At 36.7% G+C, this 14,573-nt stretch overlaps 1 protein-coding gene across 6 annotated transcripts in view; it reads left to right on the top strand.

Annotated features, from left to right (window-relative positions):
• The window catches only part of LOC150087215 (tyrosine-protein phosphatase Lar-like), a 1,652,393-nt gene that overhangs the window by 618,881 nt on the left and 1,018,939 nt on the right, over nt 1-14,573 (top strand). For all 6 annotated transcript variants that reach the window (XM_090371077.1, XM_090371082.1, XM_090371081.1 and 3 more), the window contains one exon: nt 7,932-8,204. In XM_090371077.1, coding sequence (XP_090227203.1) covers nt 7,932-8,204 — 273 coding nt within the window. The remainder of the gene's footprint in view (nt 1-7,931; nt 8,205-14,573) is intronic.

Genomic DNA, 14,573 nt, shown 5'->3' with positions numbered 1-14,573 from the left:
TCTTATAATGGCGGATTTTAACTTTCCAGATATTGACTGGAACTTGTGTGTTGGTCATTCTTAATGCATGAATAATCACTGCTGATAATCAGATCAAAGAGTATTATTCCCTCTGGTTGCCTCTTGAACATGTTGCTGTATTAAACAGTCATCCAATAAATCCACAAAACATGTTCAAGAGGCAACCAGAGGGAATAATACTCTTTGATCTGATTATCAGCAGTGACTATTCATGCATTAAGAATTTGCAGATAAGGGAATCACTGGGTGACAGTGATCACAATGTACTGATGTGGGAATAACTTAAAGATGTAACTATCATCAAGGCTAAAGGGAAGGGCTTTTGCTTTCGTAAAGGTGACTACAGAGGTCTCAGAAAGTTTTTAAATTTTGTACAGTGGGATCAACTGATGATGTTACCAATGTTGAATTCTAAATGGGAAGCCGGCGAAGGTAAAGAAAGCCTGCACGAGAACGACGAGAAACGTCGGATAACTTACGCGGAAAATTAGTTTGCCGATACGGCACTCTAGCGCTGCTCACTCGGTAAACAGACGGTAGGTGTTAACGGTCTGGAGCAAAGTCGAGAACGATATACTGATTGACAGGTAGGCGTGGCAAACGACGTGCTGATTGGTGCGCGAACACAACACACGATAACATCGGTTTAGTATCACTGTAGCAGCACTAATGGTAACTTGTCCTAATCGTACATGCCCTAACATTTACTGTAACGGTGAAAAAAGATCAGGTTACCTCGACTTGAATCCCATGGGAGCTTGAACCCCTCCCGAAGTGGAGGGGGTAACCTAACCTTTTTTCTTTAGAATCAGTCATATTTAGAAATACATTCATAAAAAAATAAATTTTTTTATGACCGTATTTTTATTTTCTTGTTCAATAATATGCCCTAATGGTGAAAATAGATCAGGTTACCTCCACTTGAATCCCATGGGAGCTTGAACCTCTCCCGAAATGGAGGGGGTAACCTAACCTTTTTTCTTTAGAATCATGAGTGGACTAGCACATAAATTGTTTATTAATAAATCATTTCATTGTTTGCCACGCCTACCTGTCAATCAGTATATCGTTCTCGACTTTGCTCCAGTCCGATAACACCTACCGTCTGTTTACCGAGTGAGCAGCGCTAGAGTGCCGTATCGGCAAACTAATTTACCGCGTAAGTTATCCGACGTTTGTCGTCGTTCTCGTGCAGGCTTTCTTTACCCAAGCCGGGAAGCCTTCAGGGACTTAATTTTGGAGGCTACTAGGCTTTTCATTCCAACTAAGAAATACTGTTCAAGGTTTAGGCCTAAGTGGATGTCAGATGAATTAATGAGGCTTGTGGCAGAGAAGAAAAATATATGGGAAGCAATGTAAAGTATCAAGTGACACAAAAGTCTATTGCATGTGTAAACTAGTCTGTAATTAAGTCACAAAGGAGGATAGGCAGGCAAAGGCAGATTACGAGAAATCTTTGGCCAAGGATGCAAAGAAAAACAGCAAAGAGGAAAGGGATGAATCATATTTGGACTACTTAATATGGATGGATTGACTGTGATTATTATTATTAGCCATATGGTGCAAGGAAGCCCGAGGCTTATGTTGCACCTAGGGCTTACAATACCTGTCAAAATCTTAATACCGGTATTTTGCTATTTTTAATTTACGAAACCAGGATACCGGTATTAATACTGGTACAAACGTTTTCTCAATAAATTTTGATGACAATTAGGTGCAATAAAGTAAGGGAAAAAAAAGAAGTACTGTAATTACTTGAATTATTTATGTTTTAAATAAACTTTTATTGCAATAATAAATATTCTGAAAAAAATCATTAAAATACAGTTATTCTAAAAACAAAAAAATATATATTTTTACTTTAAAGTTTAGTTATGTTTAAGCATCCACACTATCTGTCCGAATAAAGTGAGCTCTTAAGAAACATAAGCAGTCAATAGTATGATCGTTTAAACTGGATCTAATTTTGGTACATACAGTATTTGATTAGCGGCAGAAAATGCTCTTTTGGATTCCATTCTGGTACTGAGATAATCGTAGACGATCTCAGTCCATATTTTCTAGGCTTTGAACTTTTTTAGCAAAAATAGTTAAAAGTATTTCATTAATTTCCAACTCAAGTTCATCTTTTAAAATCTCATTGGAGTCAGGCAATTTCTTATTTTGGAAAGAATTTGCAGAACACTGATGTTCTGTTCCATGTTGATCTTCCATGGTTGAATTATGTTTATCATTTTCTGAAACGAAGTATAATTTTCACTATAGTATCTTTACTGAATCTGGGAGAGAGCAAAAAGTGGGGATAAGGAATAAAGAAGAGAGCAAAGAGTGCAGTTAAGGAATTGTTCACATATACTCTCTCTCTCTCTCTCTCTCTCTCTCTCTCTCATGGTAACACAGGATTTTTTTTTCCTTTTTTTTTTTGGCTGGTGCAGCATAAGCTTCAGGCTTCCTTGCACCTTATGGCTAATAATAATAATAATATAAATGCAAAGAACAGAAGGACAAATCAGATTGGACCCTTAAGAAATGGACATGGGATAGATTAGATAACATAGCTGAAGTTGCAGATGAACTCAACAGTTACGTTGCATCGATATTTACATAAAAAACCCCTTTGTGTCAATGAGATATTAAAATCATGGAAGTGAAGTTGAAAAAAATGTAATTAATGATATTGAAATTTCAAATGATTATTTAATGAGAAAACTTTTGCACCTACAGGCAGGTAAGACTCCTATGGTTGATGGCATTACCCTATAATCTTAATGGAGGCGGCAAGTGAGTGCATTGAACCATTAAGGCTAGTTATGAGAGCATCACTGGACAGGAGAGATTCCGTTCGATTTGTGTAAATGGAACATAAAGGCGATTCTAGGAGTATAACGGGAAATTACCGACCGGCCAGTCTAACTTCAGTAGTAGGGAAAATCATGGAGGCAATGATCAAGGGTGGAATTCAGGATCATTTAGATGGAAAGGGAATTCTGTAGGATATACAGCATGGTTCCGTAAAGGGAAAATCATGTTTAACAAATCTGGTTAGCCCTTTTGACAGGTCACTCGTGAGCTGGATTTAGAGAATAATTTCGACATTGTTTATTTGGATTTCAGCAAAGCATTTGACTAAGTCCCACACGACTGGTTACTTTATAAGTTGGAGCAGGCTTGAATCATAGGGAAAATCCTTAGATGGATAGCACGTTGGCTTGAGGGCACCAAGCAAGAGGGTCATGATAAATGGTAATTCCTCAGATTGGGTTAATGTAAGTAGTGGGGTTCCCCAAAGATCAGTATTGGGACCACTGTTGATTTTGATTATCTCAAATTACATATATAAAGGGATGGAGGGCGTGAGGTTTAAACTTGCAGATGATTGCAAGTTAATGATCACCGCCAAGCAGAGCTTCTTCAGAGTGACCTAGATAGACTTTCAGGATGGTCGGAAAAGTGGCAGCTATGCTTTAATTCAGCAAAATGCAAGGTGCACCTGGGGAACAGCAACCCCAAAATAACTTATACACTTGGTTGAGTTGAACTAAAGTCAGTAGTGGAGGAATGGGACTTGGGAGTTACGATATGATCAGACATGAAGTTGTCTGAGAATTGTGGACTGGTTGCAATGTTGCATGGTGTCCTATCGATGATTTATCGAACATTTGCTAGTAGAAATAACGACGTCATAATCACATAAAGATGATTTTATAACCTTTATGTGATTAAATTATAAACAGTTATTTTTTTTTAATTAGTACCGAAAAATCGGTATTTTTTGTATCAGTACCAGAAAAAAAATGACCGGTATCCTGGTATGCGAGATCCCGGTATTGTAAACCCTAGTTGCACCAGCTAAAAAAATTCCCGAGTTACCCTGAGAGAGAGAGAGAGAGAGAGAGAGAGAGAGAGAGAGAGAGAGAGAGAGAGAGAGAGATGTGAAAGGAATCACCAAGAAAGAGATGATCATGCTCAGGTAGCTGATAAACTGAATGAGTATTTTGCATCTACATTCACACATGAGGAGTTATTTAATGAGAGGAGTGCCAGAAGTCTATCAAACGCTAACAGGGAGCTAAGTGATTTTGTAATAACTGAGAGCAAAGGGAAGGAGAAATTGTTGAAGTTAAACTGAAGGAAGGCACCTGGAGTGGATGTGATCTATCCAGTTATATTGAAGGAGGCAGCAAAGGAAGTAACAAACCCTTAGCCATAATTATGATAGCTTCCTTGGACTCAGGGGAGGTTCCCATGGACTGGAGGTGTGCAAATGTATCACCAGTTCACAAAGGGGGGTTCAAAAGGTGACACAAGTAACTACAGATCTGTTAGTTTAACTTGTGTTCTGAGGAAAATAATGGAATCACTGGTTAAAGAAACATTGCAGGATCATCTAGACAAGACTGCAGTAATAGTTAAGACACAGCATGGGTTTGTTAAAGGGTGGTCTTGTCTGACCAGTTTGATTGGATACTATGATGTGGTCACAAAGGAACTGAATGCCAAAAATAATTTTGATATCATATACTTGGATTTCATTAAAGCTTTTGATACTGTTGGACATGGAAGACTGCTGTACAAATTGGAGAGGTATGGCATTAAGGGTAAGTTGCTACAATGGATAAAGGGATGGTTGAGTGGGAGACAACAGAGAGTGGTAATCAATGGACACTGCTCTTTGTGGACAAATATTATTAGTGGAGTTCCCCAGGGTTCGGTGTTGGGCCCGTTGTTGTTTTATATATTTATCAATGATATTGATTAAGGTATATCACGTTTAATGTACAAGTTTGCAGATGATACAAAGGTTGGCAGGATTGTTAACTACAGTAAAGACAGTATGCTACTCCAACTGGATTGAAACGTACTACACTTCAATACATTACAAAGAAACGTACTACACTTCCCTGAGTGTAGTACCACACTCAGGGAAGTAGAAAGTGAAAAAGACCTGGGGGGGTAATTATGGAGTCAAATATGAAGTTCACTGAGCAGTGCAGACAGGTGCCAGGGCAGGCCATAGAGTCTTGTCAATGATATATAGGAAGTTTGCTTGCAGGGACAGGGAGGTGATTATCCCATTATACAAGGCAATGGTCAGGCCACACCTAGAGTACAGGTCTGGAGGACTCATTTTGGAAGGATGTTGAGTTGCTCGAACGAGTACAGAGAAGGGCAACAGGATTGTTGAGGGGAAGAAAGGTGTGCTCTTATCAAGAAAGGCTTAATTTCTGCAAATTGCAGCAAATGGAGAGTAGGCACCTATGAGGTGATCTGATTGAGGTGTATAAGGCCATGAATGGGTTGATCAAGCTGAATGCTGATGGGATTCTTCCCATTGCTCAGACTAAGAACCTGAGAGGGCACAGTTTCAAATTGAGGAAAAATAGTTGTGTGGAAATTTGCCTTTAGCCGGCAGGTAGTTGATTGGTGGAACAGGCTTCCATCTTTTGTTGTGGAAGCTAATAGCCTAAATAAATTTCAGGCTGAGCTGAACAGGCATTTGGAACGAATGGAGGGGTGAAAAGGGAGGATTTTTTTGGCTGATGCTGTATAAGCTTTCTTTCTTGAATCATATGCCTCTACTAATGCTAACTTAGAGAACCTACTTTTCCTCTTCCTCATAATTTATCCCATTCTTCTTTAGTCTGCTGAGATGGGGGGAAACCCCTGGTGTCATCAAACAACTAACACACTTTACACTCTACTTTAGTCTTCCTACAAAAGCCTTATTTCCTGCAAATTAAAATCTTCACAAATTGAAGTGTAATGTCAACATGTATCTTCTCTCTTTTCAGTGCTCATTTGTGGTACTTGAGTACAGTCAGTTCTACTGTAACCCGGTACATGTGCTCCTAAAAATCTCTGCATTAGGTGTTTTGTGCAATAAAAACCACAAAGCTTATGGGGAAAAAAGGGATGGGGCAGAGCACTCAAAAAAAAAGTTTGAGAACCCATAAAATTGCTGACACATGTTTAAACATGTTAAATTTCTAATAAATAAATAAATATTACAGTAAATATAGTTTAAAAAATAGAATGAAGAGAAGATGCTGAAAATTTATTTATGTTTTTGATATGATTGAAGATTTCATGGAAAGGAAAACATTTCACGATAATAATATAAAAACCCACACAATTCCAGCTATTGTTATTATATTGCAAATGCAATAAGATTGAGTTTATTACCCATTTTAAATTAGATTACACTAACAGAAAAGCCCAATAAACTGGGAACTGCAAATTGTTTTTATTGTTTTATGGTAGTGACCTCTAGAAATGTGCTCCTCTGCTCATTCTATCAGATTTCACGAAATTTCTGTTCGAACAGAAAAATGTGAGCTCCTGAAAACAGGAGTCGGTTTACAATATCATGTGTTATCTTGTGAATATAGCGAATGACAACAGTGTGTCTCTGACCAATATAACTACAGTAAATGGAAATATAGTCATATTTTATGATTGACATTTTGTAAGCTTCGGAAACTTGTATGAATGCTGCACAGGTCACTATGTTGAGCTTGGTACCGGGTTTTCCGTTCATCTGGTGTTACTTGCAGATGAAATTGCACATGGACCAACATGAAAATGACGTTATACTCATTTTGTTTTCTAATATATCGCGTAGGAGCAAATTCGTGTACCAAGATTTCACGTTTTAGCAGAACTGACTGTGCTGTAGATTCTGATGCCTTTTATGTTTTGAATTTTCATGGAAAAAAAAAAAAAAAAAAAAATAGAGAGAGAGAGAGAGAGAGAGAGAGAAGAAGAAAATCCCATAGGTGGAAGCTCATTGAAGCATGGTGGAAGCATGTGTATCCATGCTGTTCATATATATATATATATATATATATTACGATCAGAGTATTAAAAGTCTATACAGATGGACCGAAAGCTGTGCGAAAACAATGTTTTGTAACACAGGCTGGTTTGTAATTAATAGGGGACTGAGGCAGGATAGGCCACTTTCATCTCTGTTGTTTCATACTAATAATGAATGATGTAACAAATGCCGTGAAGAGAAAGAAAAAGTGCATTTATGTCATCATTTAGTTTAGCAGAAAAGAATTTAAAGTGTCTAAGCCTAATAAGCTACTGTTGTCAAGTTTATAATTGTTATATCATTTTTTTACTTGTCGTGGTTATTTGACTTATACGAGTGCACTATTGTAGATTCTGTGTTCTTTTTAACCAATAGCATAATTCCTGTTCCCTCTTGTTTTCTCCGTTCTGTACACATTGTTTTGACCATATTCAAATTCTGAATCCTCTCTGTCTGAGGTGGAACCATATTTTAGTATTCCTACAATATCCACATCACATGACTTAAGCAATCTTCAAATTCATCAGACTTATTTATGACATTCCTACCATTAGTATACAATCATGTGTATGTGCCCCTGCTTTTGCTCTTAATAAGCCTAATATACCTCATATATTTGCTTGTCCCATGACAAACCTCAGTAATCTTTGTAATCTTTCATGCTGTTTTCCTGGTTCTGCCTGTCACAACCAGTATGCATACTTATCATTTTATCTTTTACGATCTTTAATCCTTTTGGATAAGAAATCTGTCACTGAACTGCATCATGTATGTACAAAATATTTTGATGTAGAATACATTTTTCCATAAAGAGAGAATGTGTTATATCTTCCCATGTCACTGACTTCTCGGAGGTGGGTGGAGGCCAGATTCTTTGCAGGTAGGCATACTCATGATTTAATGTGAACTTGAACTTTTTGAAAACTGTAGAATTCAACTTTTTTTTTTTTCCCATTTCTAGTATTCTGCTCTCAATAGCTGAAATATTCTTGTGATTCTTGAAACCAGTATTACAAACTGCATATTATAACACTTTGTGTTTTAAATCATTTTGTTGTTATACTTGAATTGTTTACTGTTTTTTCCCCTGTAGTGCGGCGAGTACCTCCTTATTTTTCAATTCGTCCTGAGCCTCTGTATGAAGTAATGCCAGGAAGTAGCCTTAATATTACATGTGTTGCTGTGGGATCACCAATGCCCTTTGTGAAATGGCGAAAGGGGTCGTTGGATATAACTCCAGAACATTCCATCCCTATTGGAAGAAACGTGCTGCTACTAGATAATATCAGGGAATCTGCAAATTACACATGTGTTGCAGCCTCCAAGTTAGGAAATATCGAGACTGTAGCCCAAGTTGTTGTTCAAGGTATTTTAATTATATATATATATATATATATATATATATTTTTTTTTTTTTTTTCTTTTGGTTAAACTTCATAAAGAGATCTTACCCATGGATATTTGTGACAGCAAATGATGGCCAGATCTAGTTCCCCCCCCCCCCTTCTTCGCATTGATTGGACATTACATTCCTTTGTATGATTTTGTTTCCTGATTTAAAAGTAGTTGTAAATGGGGAACAATTGTTTCCTCATTTTAAACCAGTGCCATAGGGAAGGGGACTTGTTTCCCAATAAACAGTTTAGGGGTACCCCACCACTTGTTTTAAATCAGGAAGCAAAATTACATGAAGGAATAGATCATCCAATCACCACAAAGCAATAGGAGGAGCTAAGCTTATCCATTGCTCTGTGCTGCAAAGATTCATGGGTAAGGATCCCTTTTTGAAGTTTTTTTTTCAGCATTTTATCTCCAAATATTTCTTAAAGTAAGCTAGCAAATGGAAAGATGGTTTCAATTCCCCCCCCCCCCCAGCTTTCTTGTTTTGCATGGATTAAAAGTAAACATAATTTAGATTCTTTTGGTAAATTGATGGCTTTCATATCCTTTTATATATAGAGGGGGAGTTTTAAAAGTTTTTAGCCCGATATGGCTGCAACGGTTTTTACAAAAGACAATTTTGCCGATCTGTGTTGTGACTCTTCCTTTGTGTGCACAGAAAATTTCAAGTTTGTGACTATATTTTTGTCCTTTGTGGAGGGCATTGAAGTGTGGAAGGTGAATGAAGATTGTGACTATTGAGAGAATCAAGCACCATGCAGTCATTGAGTACTGTAATTTAAAGGGAATGTCACCGAAAGAAATTCACAAAGACATGCAGCAAACATTTAGGGCAATCTTGTCCTACACACACCATGGTCAGAAACTGTGTTGCAGGATTTAAGCATGGATGAGACAGTGTTAAAGGTGCATCCTGCAATGGGAGGTCTGTTACTGTGTCAACATCTGTGAAAGTGGTGCCATTCGTTACCCCATCATACAAGACTGCAGAATAGCATTGCGATAACATTCAACATCTCCCATGAGTGAGCTTATGATATTGTGGTTATTGTTTTAGAAATGAAGAAGGCTTCTTCGAGGTGTATCCCTAAAGTACCAAATGTAGATCAGAAGCAGGAAAGAGTGAGGGGTTGTCATGAGACTGAACAGTATTTTTAATTTAATGAAGCTCAGTTTTGGGCATGATAATGTCAATATGGATGAAACATGCGAGCTCTGTTTTGACCCTGAAACAAAAGAAGAATAGAAACAGTGTATGCATCCCTCTTCTCCTCCTCCTAAAAAGTTTTGAGTGGGATATCATGACATTCATCTTCTGCAATGCAGAAGGAGTGAATTGTGGTTTATTTCCTGGAACAAGGTGCCACTATCAGTGGCAAGTATTATTCGAACCTATTGAGACATTTCCTTTAGTCATTGAAGCTTAAGAGGCATAGGAATTTAGGGCTAAAGGAGTCACCTTGCATCAAGACAATGCACTGGTGCACACTGAATTTGTGACTCGGGCAACACTGCGTGACTGGGTTTGAGCTATTACAGCATCTGACCTACTCACCAGATTTCGCTCCATCAGACTGTTTTCTATTTCCAAATCTCAAAAAGGACTCGAAAGGACAGAAATTTGATAGCGACAATGATAGATGCAGTCAACAACTGGTTTGAGTCCAAATCTTCTGAATTTTATTTGACTGGGTTCAGAAAGCTAGTGGATTGTGCCAGAAAGTGTGTTGGCTTAAGGGGAAAGACTATGTGAAAATTAAATGAGTTTTTACAACTTTCCAGCATTTCTTCTATAAGAGGCTAGAAACATTTCTCCCATCATATTTAGTTGCCACAAATCCTTCTATTGCTCTAAGGGAATGCTGTGATTTGAATATTCACACAATAGAGCGACTTTCATGTATCCATGGTTTGCCTTAAAATGCAGCACTTTTAAATAGTTAGCATCAATTTAAGACTATTCTGCTGTTTGATTAAATTATGGGTCAGTCATGTCAGTCTATTTCAAGGCTTAATAATCTTACAAATATGGAATGGTTTCACATAGTATATATTTCATGGTTTACAAGTAAGGAAGCAATTCTTTGTAATTTGCTTGTTGTATAAAGTTATATTATGTTGCCTTAGAAATATGTCAGCTGGCAGGCTATATGTCAGTTTTCTCAAAAGATATGCAACTTACCAAGAAGTAAATTGCTGAAAACAGTTTGATGATTTCAATAATAAAAATAAATTAATAAATTGTACAAATTATTTCTTAGTTATCTGACATAGCCCACCATGTATATTCAGTAATCTGCTGCTTCTCTAATCCATTTATATGTTTAGTAGCTAGCAGCCTTTTGATGCCTATAACTAAGTGTAGCCTTTTCAGTAGCTCTTCTGAATTATTAAAGATATTTAAAGGCAATCTGAGTTGACTGAGTAAACATAAATTGCACAATCATAGCCTGTATAAAGGAGAATGTATTCAGCCAAACCTGCTTTCCACATCTTGTAATAGCCGACCGGGCTAGCCGGGTGGGTAAAGTGCCTGCCTGACAACCCAAAGGTCGCAGGTTTGATTCCCGCCTCGGGCTTGAATCAATGTACTGCAAAAACCTTGGGAGGTGCATTATGGCCACAGAAGCCTATGTGCCAACAACTACCACAAAAAAAAAAAAAAAAATCTTGTAATTTTTTTTCTCATAAAGCAAAAATAGTAAGAAGAATATTAGCGTCCTGTAACACTGCCTTGCTATTGTTCTGAGTGTAACAGTTCTTATCTGAAATGTCCTTTTTTAGTTTCTTGTCCTAACTTTTGTTGTGCATTATTATTAGTTTTTGCCGTTATGGGGAAAGGAAGCCCAGGTTTTTGCTGCACCAGCTGAAAAATAATTAATTTATCAAAAATAAATAAATAATAAAGTAAAATGAACTACCTATTTGATTCCCTCTTGACATAGGTATATCCACCTGACCTTTGAATTTCCACAAGTTGTCATCCTCAACCACCCACGGAAGTAATTCATTCCAGTGGTTAACTCCACTACTAGCTAAAATAAAACTTCTTGCAAGTCTAAACCTTTCAGCCTTTCCTCTACTCCTTGAATCATAGCAGTGAAAATTTCACCCTCACTCATTTTAGTTTCATAAGTCCCTGCAGAGTATTCATCTCAATAAAGTCTCCTAAGTGTTGCATAGTTTCCAAGCTCTGTATTCCACATATTCAAAGTTTCTTTATATGTGTGTATCCTTTGTTGCTGCTCTCACCAGGCACAATGGCTGTCTTTCACCCTTTGAAAAAGCACAGTGTTTGTTATAAATGCAGTCTCCATACTTGAACATATTATTCCAAATGTTGTCATATAAATCACTTTTACAGTGGCATTACGAACTCCCCATGTATCTTCAAGTAATTGTTTGATTTTTTATCAAACATTATTGGACACCTGTCTAACTTGCTTTATGTTGTAAATCTCTTTCTTTCTCTACTGTTTTTGGTTCAACCCTGAAAAGTCATAGCTACCAACTCTATGGATTTGTAGTGGAGAATCTTTTACTTGATTTAGGCCTTCTCCATCTCGTCTAACTTGTTGGTGACAGAGTTTCTCTGTCTTTTTACAAAAATTCACTTTTGCTGTATCTTTTTCATTTCACAAAAAAAAAAAAAATAATAATAAAATAAAATAAAAAAATAACACCATTATACAGCCAGTCCTTGCATAACTCGAGTTTGATTATCGCATTTTTCAGTTACCACTGTTTAAAAAACTATACCACTTTACACGATACAAATTTCCAGTTACTGCAATCTTTTTTTATGTGATAGTTGAAAAAGATTTGCAATAAATAAGTGTTTGACCACTGCGCGCCTCAGCGTGTTCCATCAATCAGCGAAGCAGATGTGTTACTTGTTTGTCTCCTGCTTTTAAAGTCATGTGCAGACTTGCATTTAAAATTCTAATTTTTAAATGAGCCAGATGAAAATGTTACCACAAGGCTATAACTGTAAAAGAACTAGATGAAATCTTTCGTATCGCAGAGAACCTCACACAAAAGGTTTGAGGTTCTCTGCAGTATTTATTTCATCAGGCCCTACAGAAGATTGTGTCTGTTATCCGAAATTGATTGATGAAAAAAAGAAAGCCAACTCTGTTCAAACCACGCTGACAGAATATATTGCAAGTTGGTACGTGTGGGAATAAATTTTTGTTTACGAAATTTTCAAATACGTGCAATATTTTAATTAAGTCAAGTTTGACTGATTGACATGTAAAGCCGAGCCAATGTTTTGTGATTGGCGGGAGAAAGTACTGCATAGACTGCAAGCACATTCAGGAGAAAGTATTTTTGTAGAATTTGTATTGTTTTAATCTTTCAATAAATTAATGAAAATATTAAATATTATGTAAATCCAAAGGTAAATCCACTTGCCACCGTGCATCATGCTGCCAGCACCCATGGTTCAAATGATTCTGTTCAAATATTGCTGTAACAAATAGTTTCTTCATTGTGTATTTTAAGCAATAAACATTTAATTCTATAATTATTTTCATTATCTTTTACATGGTATATAGTTAAAAAGTTATTTAAAAGATATTTTTATAATTCATTATGGACATTCCAGAAGGTCACAGACCAATTATAATTTTTCCTATTGATTATTTTATTCGATTAACGCATTTCCATTTTACACAATGTGCTCATGGGACGAATTAATTGCGTTAATCGAGGCCAGCCTGTATATAACTGCCACTCTTCGACTTATGTAAGGGTTGCATTCCTCAGAACTCCACATAAGTAAGAATTTTATGTAAGTTGGAATTTCCCTAAATGCTTATGCAGCACTCGCAAATTTGATTGAATTTGATTGAAGCAAAAAAAGAAATGTTCGACGAACATGTAAATAGAATTATTTATTCAATTTTTTTTATCTCATGCATAGGAAAAATTACAGAGGTACAAAATCACAAAAATTATAAAATTACAAAAAGAGAGGAGACAGGTATAACTTCAGCAAGTTTTAGCTTTGGAGCATCGTTGCCAGAATGAACTCACCAGCTGATAAGCACTCCGCTGCAGAAGCTGAGGGCTGTGGAGATTTAGATGGGGTTTTTTCCAACACATCACAAAATTTCTCTGCAGCTGTAGAATTGGCACTGGCAAGGCACCACTATAGCCAGGTGGGCAGAAGTGGCAGTCCGTAGTACACGCTTCTTGATTAGACTGGGGTTCGAGCCCGTGACCACCAAATACGGAGGATGCAGAAAGGTCAGAGAATGATCACCGCATATCCCCGGAGCAATATGGCCTTAGTTGCTAATGCTCCTAAAAACCAAACAACAAACAACAGCACTGGTGACTTCACCACATACTTTAATGTTTTTAAAACCAGCGCAATGCTTGAACCTATCCTATTAAACCACCCATTGTTTGCCACAAACTTGCCTTGGGGTTCATCGTACTTATCCTTAATATCTTCATAAATACTCCTTGCTTTTGCTTGAATGGCTATTGGACTCAGGGGCACTTGCTTCTGAATCTGATTTTCCATTTATATTATTAATAGCTTTTCCATCTTCGATATAGCACCTGAATGCTGTTTTTTGATCACTGTTGATCTTAAATGCGCTGGTCCTTTAACATGTTCTTTTATGCGGGCACTGTCCCCTAAAATAGTATTCACTGTTGAAGTAGCGAGACCTAATTCTGTGCAATAGATGACACACTAAATCAATTTTGTTTCATTTCCTAGCACTGCCAGCACTTGCACTTTCCGTTGGTCCCTTTCTCTTTACCATTGTAATATAAGTAAATAGGAATGAAGAGAAGATTCTGAAAATTTATTTATGTTTTTTATATGATTGAAGATTTCAGTGAAGGGGAACTCATTTCACCATAACACCATAATGTAAAAATCCACAGAATTGCAGTTATTGGGATTATCACAAATGAATAAGATTGAGTTCACTACCTGTTTATAATAGATTGCGCTAATAGAAAAGCCCAATAAGCTGCAAAGTGCTAATTGTTTTTATTGTTTTATGGTAGCAACGTGACCTCCAGAAATGTGTTTTAGAAAAATATCATGAATGCGTTCAAAATTGATTCTTATAATGGAACATATGATAATGATGAAAGTGTTGTGCAATTTCCATTATAAAAATGACCTTTTAGAGGGATAAATAACTTAGTTCTATATCAAAAATTTCAACTTCCAAAGCTTGGAATGAATTATCAAAAAAAAAAAAAAAAAAGTGTTATTGGGTTCACATTATGATATTTTCGGCGATACCTCCATCTATTCTTATGGGATACAAAATACATTTCCACGATTTTTTTTTTAAGTTTG

Source organism: Mastigoproctus giganteus, chromosome 4, assembly GCF_048544385.1.
Source record: "Mastigoproctus giganteus isolate SK-2022 chromosome 4, ASM4854438v1, whole genome shotgun sequence".
Taxonomy (NCBI): Eukaryota; Metazoa; Arthropoda; class Arachnida; order Uropygi; family Thelyphonidae; genus Mastigoproctus; species Mastigoproctus giganteus.
The sequence above is the reverse complement of the archived record's forward strand: the minus strand, read 5'-3'. Positions and strand labels throughout refer to the sequence as shown.